Genomic DNA, 15,897 nt, shown 5'->3' with positions numbered 1-15,897 from the left:
GTGGGGTGTGGGCTGGGGACGCCTAATAGTTGCACGAGCTAGGGGGGAGTGAATGCGGGCTATTGCCTGGGGGGCGCCATTGTTGCTGCTGATCACACATCTAGTCCCTGTTTACACTTAAGTTCCTGTCAAGGTGGTTGAGCTGGTTGTGCTAATCTGGCCGTAATGTCTGCCTGCTCTTTTCAGCAGACACTGGTTTCCAGTATGCTCCTCATACCAAGACTTTTGTCCTGGTGAGAGGTTCCCCTGCCTGACTCTATGCTTTAGCTTGACCAGCAGGAATTCTGGCACCAAGACAATACCCCAAGAAGAAGGTGGCCTGGGGAATCCACTCGAGACAGACCAGATCAGGTGACCTTAGAATGTGTGACAAGGAGCGTGGTGGCCGCATCAGGGCATGGTGCCTGGGAAGGCAGGAGCCAGCCTCCGCTCCTGGGCATGCCTGGGAGCAGGGCAGCTCTTACACGCTGGAGCGAAGATGTTTTCCTTTGCTCACCCATGTTTTGCACGAGACCTTTGGCCCAGTTTGTGCAGCAGACTGAGCTGGGTAAGCAGAGGCGTGGCTTCTGGAGGGAGTCCCAGGCTCTATAAAGCCTGGCGGGGCACCACCGGGCATCTCTCTGAAAGCCTGAGCTGTTGGCTATCTGCTTGTTGCTCTGGAAATGCAGCGGCTGTTGAGTCCAGTGAAGAGGGCCTTGCAAGTCAAGAGAGTGGTGCAGGAAGCTTCCCTGGTGCCTGCTCGCCTCCTCCCAGCAGCCCAGCAAAGGTGAGTCCCGTTGTTCCTGCGACGGTGCAGGTGGCTCTTTGAGAACCCTCAGGGAAGCAGAGCGAGGCAAACAGGGCTGTTATAAGGGAAGAACTCACTAGAATCCCAGCCAAAAGCTGGCAAGCCTTGTGTGCAGTCTCGGGTGAGCCAGCCAACCTCACGGGGTCTCCTTGCTCGTCTCTGCACGGCAGCCCCCACCCCACAAGGATTCCAGGACTCGAACCTCTGGCCCCTGCCGTAATGACACCTCTACTCCCCCAGCTGCGTGAAGCGGTGGAAATACCAGTACCGGGCCCCATGGGGGACCCACCGCCCTGACACCTGGTCCCGCCAAGACCTTCAGGACTCTGGGCCTAGAGTGGTATTAGTTGAAGCACCTGCTTCAGATCACTGCAGCCAGATTCAGTGTGGGCTGGTGCTCAGAAGCGATTGTCGCTGCCCTCTGATTTTAAGAAAGGGAGAAAGGAGAGTAAAAATGTGTGAGTGAGTGTGTGTGTGTGTGTGTGTGTGTGTCTTTGTAAACACTCCCTAGTCTAGCCCACGCGCTGGCATTCCCCTAGGACTGTGGAAAGCAGCTCTAGCTAGCTCCTGCCCCCCCCAGACTATATGCTGGACTTCAGGGTCAACCATTTCCTCCCTTCTGCTTCCGTCCCATGAGCACTTAGACAAATGGCTTTGATCTAAAGTCTCCCCTTGCCCGGTACCAGGGAACCCAGCTGTGTGGGTGGGTGGGGGGGCTGGGCTGCTGCTCCTTACCCTTCTTCCTTTCCGCCTGACTCTGCCAGCACCTACGCTGTCCCTCCCCGCCTGCTCACAGGTCGAGTGAGCCCGCTCAGATCCCAGCCCGTGTCTGTGAGGAGGGATGGATGTGGGTTTGCCTGTCTCACTCAGCAATCGTTGGCACCTGCCAAGCGTTCTCAACCCCCTGCCCTCGCTTCTTGGTTCAAACGCGGCATCAGGGTTCCTATTTCCCTTTTGGGGGTCCTTGTGGCTCATCCCACATTCTGTTGTTCGAACAGGGTACAAGAATCCTCTCGATGGCTCTTCTTGCCTCTGTCCCTGCTACTCCCGCCTGCATCAGCTCCAACCTAACACCTGCTCCCATCTCAGCATCTGCTTCACCACATTTCCTATTCAGAATCATGCCCTGCACTTTGGGGCCCCTCCTGCTTTCCTTACACGTTGTCTCCCTACTCCCCTTCACGATCTCCGCTCTGGGCACCCCTCCCTGCTCCCTCAGCAGCAGCTGCCTGCTGTGACCTCAGCCCCAGCAACCCCCTCCAGCTCCTTCTCAGGGGACGCTCCACGCATCCATCGAGATGATCTCAAATGTGGCCTCTTCCGTGAAGCCTTTCCTGCCCTCCCTCCCACAGGGACTCTCTGCTTCCTTTGAACTTGGTAGGGTTTGCATACACCACTCTTGCGGCCTTATCACAGTCTCTTGGTTGGAGCACATGGGTGCATGTGTGTGTGTGTGATGTGCATGTGCCCATGATGTACTCATATGCTTACCTTGCTGCACCCACTGGTCAAGGTCGTTCTCCAGAACCTTGACCACCTCTCTCCGTGCCCTCCCCTTCGCTCCCACACCCACTCCACAGCAAAGTCCCAGGTATGAACAGCTAATTCTGGAACACAAGGGAAGGAGGCCCCGCAAACCAGGACAAAAGCAATTTTAAATTAAGTAAAGTGGTTATTCTTTAGCAAAAATACATCAGTGGTCTGATGTTTCTGGAAGCCTCTACATGTTAATTTTTCTTGAAGGTTCTTGAATCCATTTCTAGAAGTAGATTTCTACAGGGACAATTACAAAAGTCACCAAGTGACTGAGTCATGGAAGCCCTCCTGGCAACCTTGTATTTCTAACTGGGCAGAGAGGAAGGTAGTGAGCTCAGAAAAGACAGAGCGAAGATGAAGCTAAGGGCAATGCCAGCCAAGGACAGACCAACTGCTGGCTAACCATTAGCTCCTAGGTGCTGGGGACTTTCCTCCACAAATATTTGATAGTACAAACTCCAATGATTTGGGGACACCAAATAAATAAGAGGACTGAACTCCAGACCTCTCTGGACAGATGTGGATGAACATTCACATCACTAGACCTTCCGTCATCATATGAGCCACTCCTGCCTCACAGCGGTCCTTTCAAGTCATCTCCCTGATGGAGATCTGGGATGCCACAAGCCCAGGGCCCTGAGGATGACTGACACACAGTCGCCTGAGGCATAGAGCTAGATTTGTAAGCCCATGGCCCCATCTTGGCCTCTCCCATGGCCCCATCTTGGCCTCTCCATGACTTGAAGGAACCAGGAGGTCCCCGGGGGTGTTTCGCATGTGGGACTGACTCCCATGGCAGTGCGCATGCGTCATGATTCCATCACCTGTAAAGAATATCATTTAAGTGGCCAGATTTTAGGTGTTTTCATGTGGGAGAAGAGAGGAGGGGGATCGGTGGGCTCTGTGCTTGCACCTGAAGGAGAAATTTCAGCTTTACGTCAGGGGTAGTAGGAGTCGGGTGTGAGGAGAGGTGGGCAGTTTCCAGAAGAAAGAGATTACACTTTCTACTGGCCTTTGCGCCACTTTCTCTCTTTGGCCATGTAGAGTTGCTCTCTCTGCCCTCTGCACTCACACAGTCTTTGCTTATCCTGTGATTTAATTAGCTGTAAAATGCTCCTCCGTCAGACGGTGCCCTTTTTGCGGGCACAAAGGATGTCTTACTCACTGTTGTGCTTCTGGAACCCAGCATAGTGTTGGGGGTGCTCAATAAATATTGAGGGGCCAAAGTAGATGGGATAGAATCAAGCAGACAATGTTCTTAAAAGTAGGAGAACGTTAGGATGTTCTTGTATAAAAAAAAAAAGGCAGAAGGGCAACGAGCAGGACATTTTACAAATGCATGAAAATTTTAAAATTATGTCGTAGGGGATTTATAACATCTGTAGAAGCAGCAAACTACATGATGACAATAGTTCAAGGGGATCGAGAGGGTAAATGCAGTTAAACTGAAGTCATCCCAACTATCATGTGACCACAATCCATATGTATGGACTAATTGCTCCAATAAAAACACCAATATTGGAAGCTTGTTACAAATGTTAAAAGACCCAATTATATGCAGTTTATAAGAAATGCATTTTAAATATAAAGACTGAGGGGTTAAAAAGTAGCAACAGCCAAAGGAAGCTATCCTGCTCGTGTATCCTGCTCATGTAAACAGAAATCTAAGAGTTAGGGCAGCTGTGCTAAAACCAGGAAAAATAGATTTTATATCAAGAATATCACAGAGATATTCTTGGTGTTGAATGAAGCTGTCTGCAGCCACTGCAGTATGAGTTCGATCCCTGGCCAGGGAGCTGAGCCACATGGCGCAGCAGACCTCTCCTGTCTCGCTGGCTGCTCCCCTCAGCAGTGTATTCCAGTAGATCCACCTGTTCTGCTCCCCACTCTATCTCTTGTGAATTCTCTCACCCTCCACACCTCTGGCCTGCACCCCAGCTCTTGTATGCATAAATAAATCTTTTAAAAAAAGAATATCGCCAAGATAGACATGTAACAGTAATGAAAGGGCCTATTCAACAGAAAGACACAATTCTAAATTGCATTCATCTGATAACATCCTTAAAATACATAAAAATATTATATAAAGTGCTTGTTGTATTGTCTTTCGAGGAAACCGACTAGAACAGCCCATGGGATTATGATTGTTATCTCCACGACAGGTTTTCTACAATCCCTGCCGCCCCCTTGCCAAAAACAGAATCTTGGCCAAAGGATGTGGGCATCCATGCCCTGGAGGTCTACTTCCCAGCCCAGTATGTGGACCAAACTGACCTGGAGAAGTACAACAAGGTGGAGGCAGGGAAGTACACGGTGGGCTTGGGCCAGACCGAGATGGGCTTCTGCTCAGTCCAGGAAGACATCAACTCCCTGTGCCTGACAGTGGTGCAGCGGCTGATGGAGCGCACCAAGCTCCCGTGGGACTCTGTGGGCCGGCTGGAGGTGGGCACCGAGACCATCATTGACAAGTCCAAGGCTGTCAAAACAGTGCTCATGGAACTCTTCCAGGAATCAGGCAATACTGACATCGAGGGCATAGACACCACCAATGCCTGCTATGGCGGCACTGCCTCCCTCTTCAACGCTGCCAACTGGATGGAGTCCAGCTCCTGGGATGGTACGTATTTCCAGGCGGTTTATGTAAGAAAGGAACTGAGGTTGGAGGCTGAATCTTATCCATTTTGCTTCTCAGTTCCCCAGGTGGTTGCATCCAAGGAAGGAAAGACAACTTATCCATGCAGCTGCTGCTATCGTCCAACACCCACAGTGAAAATAATCACTAAGACAGTATAGGTTTAGATAGGCAGTCAGTAGCCATTCATTCAGTCCCTGCAACAGTCAAGGAAGGAAGTGTTACACCTGGTTTATGGATGAGAAAATGGAAGATCTAATATCTTACATATAGTGAATGGCAGAGGCAACATATTTCTCCTTTAATGGTACCTGTTTCCCTGAAGTTTCTCCTAAGTCTCTGGGAGAGATTGGTGAGGTTCAAAGGTTTAAACAGGGCCTCCCTGGTGGTGCAAGGGGTTAAGCACTGCACTGTGAGGCAATCCGCAGCCTCTGCAGCACGAGTTTGATCCCCGGCCAGGGAGAAACCCACATGGCGCAGCAGACTCTCCTGACACGTCCTCTGCTCTCCTCAGCAGTGTATTTCAGTCAGTCTGCCTGTTCTGTTCCCCACTCTGTCTCTGGTGGATCCTCTCACCCCCCACATCTCTGGACTGTACCCCAGCTCTCGCATGCATAAATAAATAAATCTTAAAAAAAATTTAAACAATTTTAGGCATTAAGGAAAAAAACCCTGGTAGAAAAAGACCTAGAGAATCACAGATAGACTATGATGCAGAGCATTTCTACTCTTTCTCCTGGTTCCTGGGAAATTTCTTCTTGTTCAACATGTTAATATTACCCCATATCTTACTTATATTTTTTCCTCAATGTTGATGCCTTGGTGGGAGAAAAAAGTCAAAAAGCAAATTATTGTGGGCCTCCCAGGTGGCGCAGTGGTTGAGCGCTGGGTTGCGAAGCTGCCGCGGCCTCTGCGACGCCGGTTCGATCCCCGGCTGCTCCCCGGCCACCGGAGGAGGGTCCCACATGGCGCACAGACCTGTCCTGCCGCCCGCTGCTCCCCTCAGCAGTGTACTTCGGTCCTTCTGCCTGTTCTGCTCCCTGCTCTGGCTCTGGTGAATTCTCTCACCCTCCCGGCTTCTGACTGTACCCAGTGCATGTATAAACCAAACAAACAAACAAACAAATAGATAAATAAATAAGACATGCCTCTAGAAAATTAAAAAAAAAAAAGCAAATTATTGAGATGTAAACTGGAAAATATTAGGCAGCAAGTATGTTTACAGAAAATAAATCATTGCTCTTATTGCTGCATTAAATCATTCTGTTGTAGAATAATTTAATATGTGGGCTTTTCACGTAACCCAATTGACAAATAATGTGGCAACCAAATTGGAGGTTTTTTATTTTCCAAAGACTATTGCATAGGCCTCAGGATAGATGTTAATAAATTCTACACTTTAAAAGCAAAACAAAAAAACCCTAAAAACTTTCTGAGCTTGGGTCTGATGGTAACTGCCAAGACCAGACGAGGCAGGTATGGATGAGATCTGGGCTTCTGACCTTACCAGACCATCCTCCTGGGATGGGAGCAGGTGGGCAGGACTCACCAGCAAGTTCTGAGCTGCTCCAGAGAGAGAACAGGCTATGAGGGAAGAGCAAGTGTTGCTGACTCCAGGTTGCCTAGAAGACCTTAATTTTTCTTGTTTTTGTGGAATTGAAACATATAGTTTCCAAGATCATATACACATACACAGAAGCACATAAAGTGAAGAAAGATCCCCTTTTGACCCCACTATCACTTTTGAAAATTCAACACGACCAGTTTCTATGTATTCTTGCATCATTTTTTCATTTTTGACCTGCAAGCACAGATGTATGTATTCAGTTTTAGTTCCTTTTTTTTTTTTTTTTACATTGTAGAATTTAAAAGCTCACAATTAGCAAGTGGATTTTATATTGGCTCAACTTGAGTTTTCTTCCTACGGCTGTCTTTCCTGGGAATGACCGGGTTGGTGGTCAGTTTTAGTTCTTAAGCTTGCACGTAGTACCCCTCCTCTCTATGATGTCTTAGAGGTTATTCTATAGCAATATATATAAAGCCTACCTTGTTCTATTAAAATATGCTTAATATCTGCTGATGGATATTAATACTTATTCCCATGTTGCTAGATATTAGATTGCTATATGTTTGCAGTTATAAATAATGTCTTACAAGCATTGTAAAATAGTCTTGCAAGCTTGTGATGATGTGTTGTAAGAATAGGTTTCTAAAAGTGGAATTGCATGTCGATTTAGAAGGTTGAGAGAACATGTCAAAATTTGCTCTTTGAAATAATTTACTAAAATATATTCCTTTAACATATCAATATATGGTATCATACTTTCTAATCTTTTTCAATTTAATAAGTAAAATAATAGTGGCATTGATTTACTTTCCGGTATGAGAGTTTCAATAATTTTTGTTTATTGGACATTTTTTTATTCCATAGCTTGTCTGTTTTATGATCTTCTATAAATGAAACAGCTTTTTGTTGGTTGTAAATATAGTGAATAATTCCCTGGTTTGTCTTTTTACTTTCTAATAGAAGGTTTTCATTCTAGTTTTTAGGTAGTAAATTTGAATACCTAACAATTAAATACACATACACACATTTACCAGTCACTGGGGGAACAAAATAACACTTTTCTGTTGGGGTTGTTACAACTGTTGAGAAAAGGTTTTTGAATTTCAAAAGCTGGAAGACTGGAATCCTGTTTCTCTTGTTCCTTACCCAAACATGACTTATGTTCTTTGGGCCTCAGTTTTTTTGGTCTATAAAGAGATGATAACCTCTCTTTATAGACTGATGCATAGCCATATTGGATTCCATTACATAAAATATGATTCCCAAAACAATACTGGAGTCTTCCTCTCAGGTTAGATCAAATATTAAAACTACCATGGATTCAAGTTTGGGGGGTAAATAGTGTCAGATGAAAGTGGAAGAAATTGTCAAGATTATAATTATTTATCTGACTAATCATTTTGGGGCTTGTTGACATTAAATATGGTTACTCAATAAAAACACTTTACATAATAAAAGTTTGTACCAAGTCCTTCAAATCCCCCCTGGTGTAGGATCCAGTGAGAACTGGTTTAAATGTCTAGTTCCATATTCTCTAGCTGGGTGACCTTAAACAAATTCTGTAATCTCTCTGGAAGGCAGCGTCTTAATCAGTAAATGAGGATATTACTATTTAGTTTTTAAAAGTCTTGTTTGGAGAGAACCAGTGTCTAGCTAGTGCTTCGAGTGTTACTTAGCCTCCCTCCCCCTTAGACCTCCTCTGGTTTGGAAGGAACTTCAGGACCACAGAGGTGATTGGTACAAACCTAAGTTCTCCCCAAAATTAGTAAATTTTTATTGAATTCAGAAACAGAATTCTGAATCAAGAAGCATCTTACAGACAAGGGTAAGAGGGACATGAGTCTAGACTTCACATCCTAAATGTCTCACGATGAGTCTCACTACGACAGGAGCGGTAGAGGGCAGGTCTTTCTTTCTGTTCATGAGTTTATCTCCAGTCTCCACAATTGTGCCTGGACCGTGGGGGCCACGCAGACTGATTTGTGATTCGGGAGTGATGATGGTCGCCTCTTGTTTCTCATTATAGGTCGCTACGCCATGGTAGTCTGCGGTGACATCGCTGTCTACCCCATTGGGAACGCACGTCCCACGGGGGGCGCTGGGGCTGTGGCTATGCTGATCGGGCCCAAGGCGCCCCTGGTCCTGGAAAGAGGTTTGTTGTAGACAGTGATGACCAGGTCCTGAGAGATTGTGCTTTTCACAGCCAAAGCCACAGGTCCCGACCCCAACTTGGCACACCCACCTCTCGGAACTCAAGTGTGCATTTGAGGATGCAATCGCTGGCCTTCAAAAGACCAAACTGGGGAGCCGAGGTCAGGGAGGAAGGGAAGAGATTATCATCGTTTGCTTTTCTGCACCGACACACCATCGGGATCGTGAGGAACAGAACACACAATGTTAATACTGCTGCAAACACCTTTAGGGAACTAAACTGGCAACTGAAGAGGGAAGAAGATAATTGAATATAGAATAAAAGGCTCTCCTTTGAGATTTTGGCATCTATTCCAGATTTTGTTAAGACCACATAGGTATGAAAAGAGAAATATAAATCTCGTTTATATAAGAGCAACATCTATTCAATTCCCTTTGAACACAGAAGGAATGTGGGTGGCAGAGGCTTGGGTATGAGACAGTAAAGACCAGGCAGCTGTCCCTGGTTCTCCCGTCCGCACTGTCCATGCGGGCTGCGTGGTGCACCCCTAAATTCCCTGTTTGCCTTGCCAGGGGTCAGGGCAACCCACATGGAGAACGCATACGACTTCTACAAGCCAGATTCCACTTCAGAGTACCCCCTGGTGGATGGGAAGCTCTCCATTCAGTGCTACTTTCGAGCGCTGGACCGATGTTACACACTGTACCGGCAGAAAATCCAGAAGCGGTGGAAGCAAGGTATGGAGCCTGCTCACATCACGTGGGAACAAGAGTTTCCTCTCAATGCTTAAGACAGTTCTCTACTTCTCTCCCCTGAAACTTTTCGCAAGAGAATTCTTTCCTGTCCCTCTTTTCCCATACCGGCCCCCAGGCCTTTGCTAAAGTCCTTCTGGAAGTCTTGCAAATTCAAGTATGAAGTTGCCTTTAACTTGAGTTCAATGGAAGAAAGTAAACAATCACGCGCTAAAGCCTCCAGTATGAGACCAGGGGGTGCAGCCATGGGGGAGGTGCAAGGTGTGGCAGGAACCACATCCTGCTGGGGTTGGGGCTTGTTTCTGTTGAAGTCAGAAGTGATTTGACTCCTGGTTTTTAGTTCGACACCTTTTCATCTGATGTTGACCAATCTGACCTGTATTCTAAAGGGATCCGTGATATTTCTCCAGATGGTGGTAGCATTACAGGTCGATTTTACTTTCACCTTCGTTTCTGAATTTCTTTTACAAGTTTAGAGAAATGCACTTTAAAAAATTTGCAGAGCCGTGTTCAGATGGGCTTGTGCACGAGGCGGTTATCGGAGAGAGGCAAGGCCTGTGCTGAGCGGAGCCAGGATGGGCCAGGCTTGTTCCCTTTCCTCTGCCTGAGGTGCTGCCACACCTGTGCCCAGGGCCGAGGTGCTGCCCAGGGCCTCCTGGCGCTGCCCACAGTAAAACCACTATTGACTCGTTGCTCTCGCTGCCTCTGAATTCTCAAGGCATCCTAAACCCTTGAGATTTTGGAGTTTGATGCCTGCTGGTGTCTGCTCCCAACTGCACACTGTCCTCTTCGGAACGAGAGTCTGGAGTGTCAAGCAAAGATGACAGAACCTAAACCCAAGCCAGTCATCGTCTAACTTCTCACCTTAGACACTGACCTACTTTCATATTTTTGAAGTTCTGTTTCTGGGAACGCAAGGTTCATGTGAAGGCATTCTCCGCCGTGCAGGTTGGCCAGAGTGGACAGGAAGACAATGTTGGTTTCTTTGGTGTCTTTCTTTCTTAGGGGAGTGCTGGGTAAGACACTTGCGGGGGGAGTGAACGGACCCCCCCAGTGTCTGCTGCAGGAGCTCTCTGGGGCTGAGTCCCCCCACAGGGAACCTCTCGGCCAGCGGGGCCCAATGGCTCATCCGACACGCCGCTCCCTTGCTTTCGTGCTTTTTCTTCCAGCTGGCGTGGATCGACCCTTCACCCTGGATGATTTACAGTTTATGATCTTTCACACCCCCTTCTGCAAGATGGTCCAGAAGTCCCTGGCTCGCCTGATGTTCAACGACTTCCTTTCCACCGGCAGCGAGGCGCAGAGCAGCCACTATAAGGGCCTGGAGGCTTTCAGGTCGGTGTCCTCAGAGGGGGGCCTGCGGGGTCCTGGGGGAGGGAGGAGGAGGCTCCCCGAGTCTGGCCCCCTTGCTGCCTTTCTCCTCTGTGGCCTCTCACCTGGCCTGTTCCTCTACCCGCCTCGCAGGGACATGAAGTTGGAAGACTCCTACAACGACAGGAACTTGGATAAAGCGTCTCTGAAGGCCTCTCTGGACATATTCAACAAGAAAACCAAGGACTCCCTTTACCTTGCCACACGCAATGGGAACACGTACACCTCGTCCCTGTACGGGTGTCTGGCCTCGCTTCTGGCCCAGTGAGTGCTGCGTCTGCCCCAGCTCCTGCTGCAGCCCCCCCAAGGGGTCCACCAAGCTTAGTTTCCTTCTGGCTCACAGTATTTTCTTTTTTTTTTAAAAAAAAAAAGATTTATTTATGCATGCAAGAGCTGGGGTACAGGCCAGAGGAGTGGGGTGGGAGGAATGTGTGTAAGAGGATTCACCAGAGACAGAGCGGGGAACAGAACAGGAGGATCGACTGAAATACACTCCTGAGGGGAGCAGCAGGTGAGTCAGGAGAGGTCTGCTGTGCCGTGTGGGTAGCTCCCTGGCTGGGGATCGAATTCGTGCTGCAGAGGCTGCAAAATGCATCATAGGTTGCGTCTTACCCCCTTGCACCACCAGGGAGGCCCTCACAGTATTTTCTTAAAGCAAGAAAGAGGAAGGAAAGAAGGCAGGGAGGAGAGAAAGGAAAATGAAACTTGTGTCAAGGGTGTCCTGTGTACACAGACTTACTCTGCGTGGTGAACGGTCGTTTCCGAAGTGCAAGAATAATGTTAGCATATGAGCAAGAGCTACTTGGGTGCAGCAAGAAAATAGCAGAACTTGTCTGCATGCTTTATCGCCTCCATTTAAAATCTCTCTACTTAGCAGAGCATGGCAATTAGGAGACTCTAGTTTTAGAGCCTACAACCTAAGTTCAAATCTCTTTACCACTTATTAGCTTTGACCTTGGGAAAATACCTGAGCTCTATGTGCCTAGCGTTCCCTGCTGTCAAATATGCCTCGTTACCGATGCCTGCCTTCTGTGTTTTGGTGAGCATGAATGCATGCAGCAATGAAGGCAGAAAGGCTCATCAGGTGTTAGTTGTGATCTCTATCGATAGTCTAGTTTGTGGCTTTTATAAGGGAATGCAGTTGGCTGGATTGGGCCAACAGGGGAGAGGTCTGTTGACGAACAGATGTAACAACGGCTTGTTTTTGTTCTGACTTCTTTCCCTGCAGTCATTCCCCCCAGGAGTTGGCTGGCTCCAGGGTCGGGGCCTTCTCTTACGGCTCTGGATTGGCAGCAAGTTTTTTTTCATTTAAGGTGGCCCAGGACGCTTCTCCAGGTGAGTCTCATCTTTCTATTAGGCCATTCTGACAAGATTCACCTGATAAAAGAAAATGCCAATCCTCTGCCTGAGGCTCCAACTAGGCCAGAACGATGTTATGATTAGGGGCACAGGCAGTCCCTGAAGGGATCTCAGCAGAGGAGGGTTTGTCCAAGTTCTGTGAACACAGGTGGATATGGGGAAACCAGTTAGATCATTCGAGAAGATAATCCAGCCCAGAGGTAATGGTGGTTGCAAGTGATTAAAGAGATGGGGTTTAAGATATGCAGTAAATATTTGTTGGCTGATGGTGGGAGTGACCAAGGACACATATCTAGAAGCTCTATGGCCACGTGAGTGTCTGTCTATGTGTCTGCTAGCCTGTGTCGTCATGTCTTGGCCTTCTAAGCCAAGTGCTTTCCCCCAGATGCGAGCTCTCGTGGGGCCAGGCTCTCCACCTGCTGAGGCTGAACAGCGATCACGGCAGTGAAGCAGGCTAACATCTTGCCTTTGCTCCCCAGGCTCCCCCCTGGAGAACCTAGTGTCCAGTATAGCTGACCTGCCCAAACGCCTGGCCTCCCGGCGGCGCGTGTCTCCCGAGGAGTTCTCGGAAATCATGGACCAAAGAGAACAATTTTACCACAAGGGTAAGAGAAGGGGCAGGCGAGGAGCGTAGGGGATTTTCTCAAATTCTATGCCAGTAGCTGAGAGCCAGGGGTTATCAAACTCTAAGAACCAGTGGACCAGGATGAAGATGTTTGTGAGATGTGGTTGGGAGAAGATCAAGTGGGGTCAAAGGGCAAGAGTTGGGTGGAGGAGCAGAAGGCAGAGCTGGGAAGAGGTCAGAGGCTGAAGGTGGCTTCCGGTATAAAATTGGGCCATGCCGTTCCACAGAAGCCAGAGGTATGGCCTTTAAAAATGCCAAGTGGGCAATGATTGAAAAAAACCAGACTTTGGAGCTAGATACTCAAATCTAGACTGACTCGAGGCTCATGAGCTCTTTATCTTCCAGAAATTCATTATCGTTTTCTCAGCTCTTTCATTTCTGAAATCGTCTCAACTTGGCAAGATGCCAAACAGATGAAAGGAATTAATGTACATGAATTAATTATCCACTAATAGTACTGTCTCCTCCCAGCTGCCTTGTTTCCTACCAAACATAAAAACAAAATATTGCCGAAGGAAAACAAGGGAAAGTTAAACAAAAGTGCCAGTTAGAACTGGAGGGGCCAGATGTTGGCTTTCAAACCATGGTAACCTTATTTTCTCAAGCAGAACTTGGAACCCAGGGTTTGCAGTGGGGTCTGAAAAAGAGACAGAGCATGTGAAATTAGGAATGCTCCAGAAAAAAACTATTCCTGGTAGTTGCTGGTTTTATCTGGAATGGGGGACAGGTTAGAACAGACAAGAAAGGCAATTTAATATAAAAACAGGACCGCTGAGGCCATCATCAATGAACTGAACTACCACAACGAACCAGAGTCAGAATTTCAGTATCTACTAGAAAGCAGAAGCTGGGCCGTCCACCCCACTGGCCAAAGGTCATGATGATTTCCGTGGTGGGAGAGTAATTTCTAGCAGCCTTGAGTACTAGTTGCACATTGGCTGCCCCCAGTTCTGTGGCCCAGGGCTCCATGGGGTGTGTCAAGATGACCTCACAGCCCCTTTCTGCTCAGCCATGAACCTCTAGAGGTGCCGATGGAATCCCTCATTTCCCCTCTGGCCCCACGCAGCTCTGACTATAGACTCTTTTCATTCCAGTGAACTTCTCCCCACCTGGCGACACAAACAGCCTTTTCCCCGGCACCTGGTACCTGCAGCGAGTGGACGAGCTTTACCGTAGATCGTACGCCCGGCGTTCCCTCTGAAGGGGGTGAGCCAGAGTTGGCAGGGTTGGTGATGTCAAGCCCTAAAGTCCTTGCGCTGAATAAAAATGCTGTTCTGATGCCACAACCAGGCCGGAGAGTGTCCACAGCTCCCAAAGCCACCAGGGGGAAGCTGGTACCTGAGCACCTACTTCGACTCTTGGGGTCTTTGCCCCAGAAAGGCAAAAAGCAGGGGGAGGGGCATTCTTAAATCTAGAACGTGAAAGAAGTCAACTGGTTTGCATGATCGGCTTGTTACAGGTTGCAGGGAACTAGGGGTCCGGGGTGCCCAGGACGAGACTCGCCATTGAACGACCTTCTGTGGTTTCCGCAGGCCTGTGGTGGTTCCCAGGAAAATTCCCAGAGCAGAGCCCCTGCCCATGAATTGTGTTTTAAAAATCCCTCTCTTTGCTGTTGAATAGACTGAATAGGACACAGTCACCCCCATAAGCATTGGCTCTGTGCTGCCAGAGCCTTATTCATTTCTTCAGGCTTTCTGCACATTTCTAAATTTCATACTGGCACTAAGCTAATATAACTCAAAGGGCACAGAAGGGAACCATGCTGTATTTCGTGGAAACCAGAAGAAAACTATGCCAGCCGGCAGGAGAGGCCTTCCAGCCCTGGCTCCGAGGGCCCACCCTCTCGCACCTGCACCCACCCCCAGCCTCCCCCTGGACCCCTCACTCCCCTGTCGAGCCTGTTCTGCGAGAGGCACAGAATTGAGATGGCAGAACCCGGTTTCCATCCTGGTCTAAAGGTGCCGCGCAGAGGGGAGTAGCAGGCAGGGCTGGGAACTGACGCCCATGTGTAGCTCAAGCCTTGCCAGCTGCCTGGATGGAGACACCCAGGGCGGAGGTTAAGAGGCTAAGGTTTGGGCTCTTCCACCTCCCCTCTCCCCCAAAAGCATGTTGATAGTGGGCAAGAAGCTTTTCCACTGGAGGACAGTCTGTGGCCCTGGCCAGGGCGTCAATTCCCTGGGTCCTCTCAGAAAATAGCCGTAATTCAGGGAGCTGGAGGCTGAGCAGAAGGGGGTGAGGGGAGGGAGGGATGTCAAATTATTGTCATTCGTTTTGTTTGAATGACAGCCCCAAAAAGGGTTAGAGCAGAGAGGGTCCATCCCTGCCCTGGGGCCCTAGGGGTATGGGGGGGAGCAAGAAGCAAGGTTGTTCATGTCACAACAGGCTCCCCAGGTAAACCCCCAGCTGAGCAGCTAATCCACAGCAGCTGAGCCTGTTCCTTCCTGACCTCCCAGAGCAGCGCCTGCAGTCATGGAGAGAAGCCATATCCCCTTGAGTTCTTGAAATTAGCAACTGTGGGCCCTGCCTCTGTCCCCAGGGGTCGCTGTAGGGTCTTGCTGTCAAAACTGCCTCCATTGGCCTTAGCAGCCAGCACTGGGGGTCGGCCTGGGCCACCTCCACCTGCGCCAGGGAGTCATCTGGACACGAGGAAGGGGAGGTAGTAAGTGGGTTTAACAACTGGGCTGTCAGGATGCCGCCCCCGGCCCCATACATGTCCAGTGAGTATCAGCCCTGGTCAACGGCAGGTCACCCATGAGGATGGCCTCGGCCACTGCAGGAGACAGGCCCGTCCCCCCAATTTCAGCCCCGCGTCCCAGGCCTCCCGCTGCGGGCTCTGCGTCCACATGCTGAAATGGGCTCCTGCACCTGAACGCAGCCCTCCCACCAGCCAGGGGGGGGCGGTTCCCCGTCTCGCAGTCACCTTTCACCAGCAGGTGCGCTAGGGTCGTGCTGATAGGAACTGCCCTGTGGGGCAAAAATCACCAGGTGACCCCAAGCAGGAAAGAGGCGAAGTGATGACCAATGACCTGGTGAGAGCGCCAGTCTGCCCAGCTCTGCCTCGGTCAGGGATTCTCCACACTGAGGAGGCAACCTCGGGTCTGCAGGGGGCACACCCT

The 15,897-nt window shown here is 49.1% G+C and overlaps 1 protein-coding gene across 1 annotated transcript; it reads left to right on the top strand.

Moving 5' to 3' along the window:
- Positions 1-662: 662 nt before the first annotated feature.
- On the top strand, positions 663-13,982 carry HMGCS2 (3-hydroxy-3-methylglutaryl-CoA synthase 2; the record flags this gene model as incomplete). The annotated part of the gene is made up of 9 exons (XM_084243517.1): positions 663-766; positions 4,486-4,940; positions 8,549-8,681; positions 9,254-9,411; positions 10,596-10,761; positions 10,891-11,061; positions 12,026-12,132; positions 12,636-12,761; positions 13,876-13,982. The coding sequence occupies 9 exons, from the start codon at positions 663-665 to the stop codon at positions 13,980-13,982; spliced, it is 1,527 nt and encodes a 508-aa protein (XP_084099643.1).
- Between the last annotated feature and the right edge of the window lie 1,915 nt (positions 13,983-15,897).

Source organism: Talpa europaea (genome assembly GCF_964194135.1).
Source record: "Talpa europaea genome assembly, chromosome: 9".
Taxonomy (NCBI): domain Eukaryota; kingdom Metazoa; phylum Chordata; class Mammalia; order Eulipotyphla; family Talpidae; genus Talpa; species Talpa europaea.
Note: the sequence above shows the minus strand (reverse complement) of the source record. Positions and strands in the feature narration are given on the sequence as shown.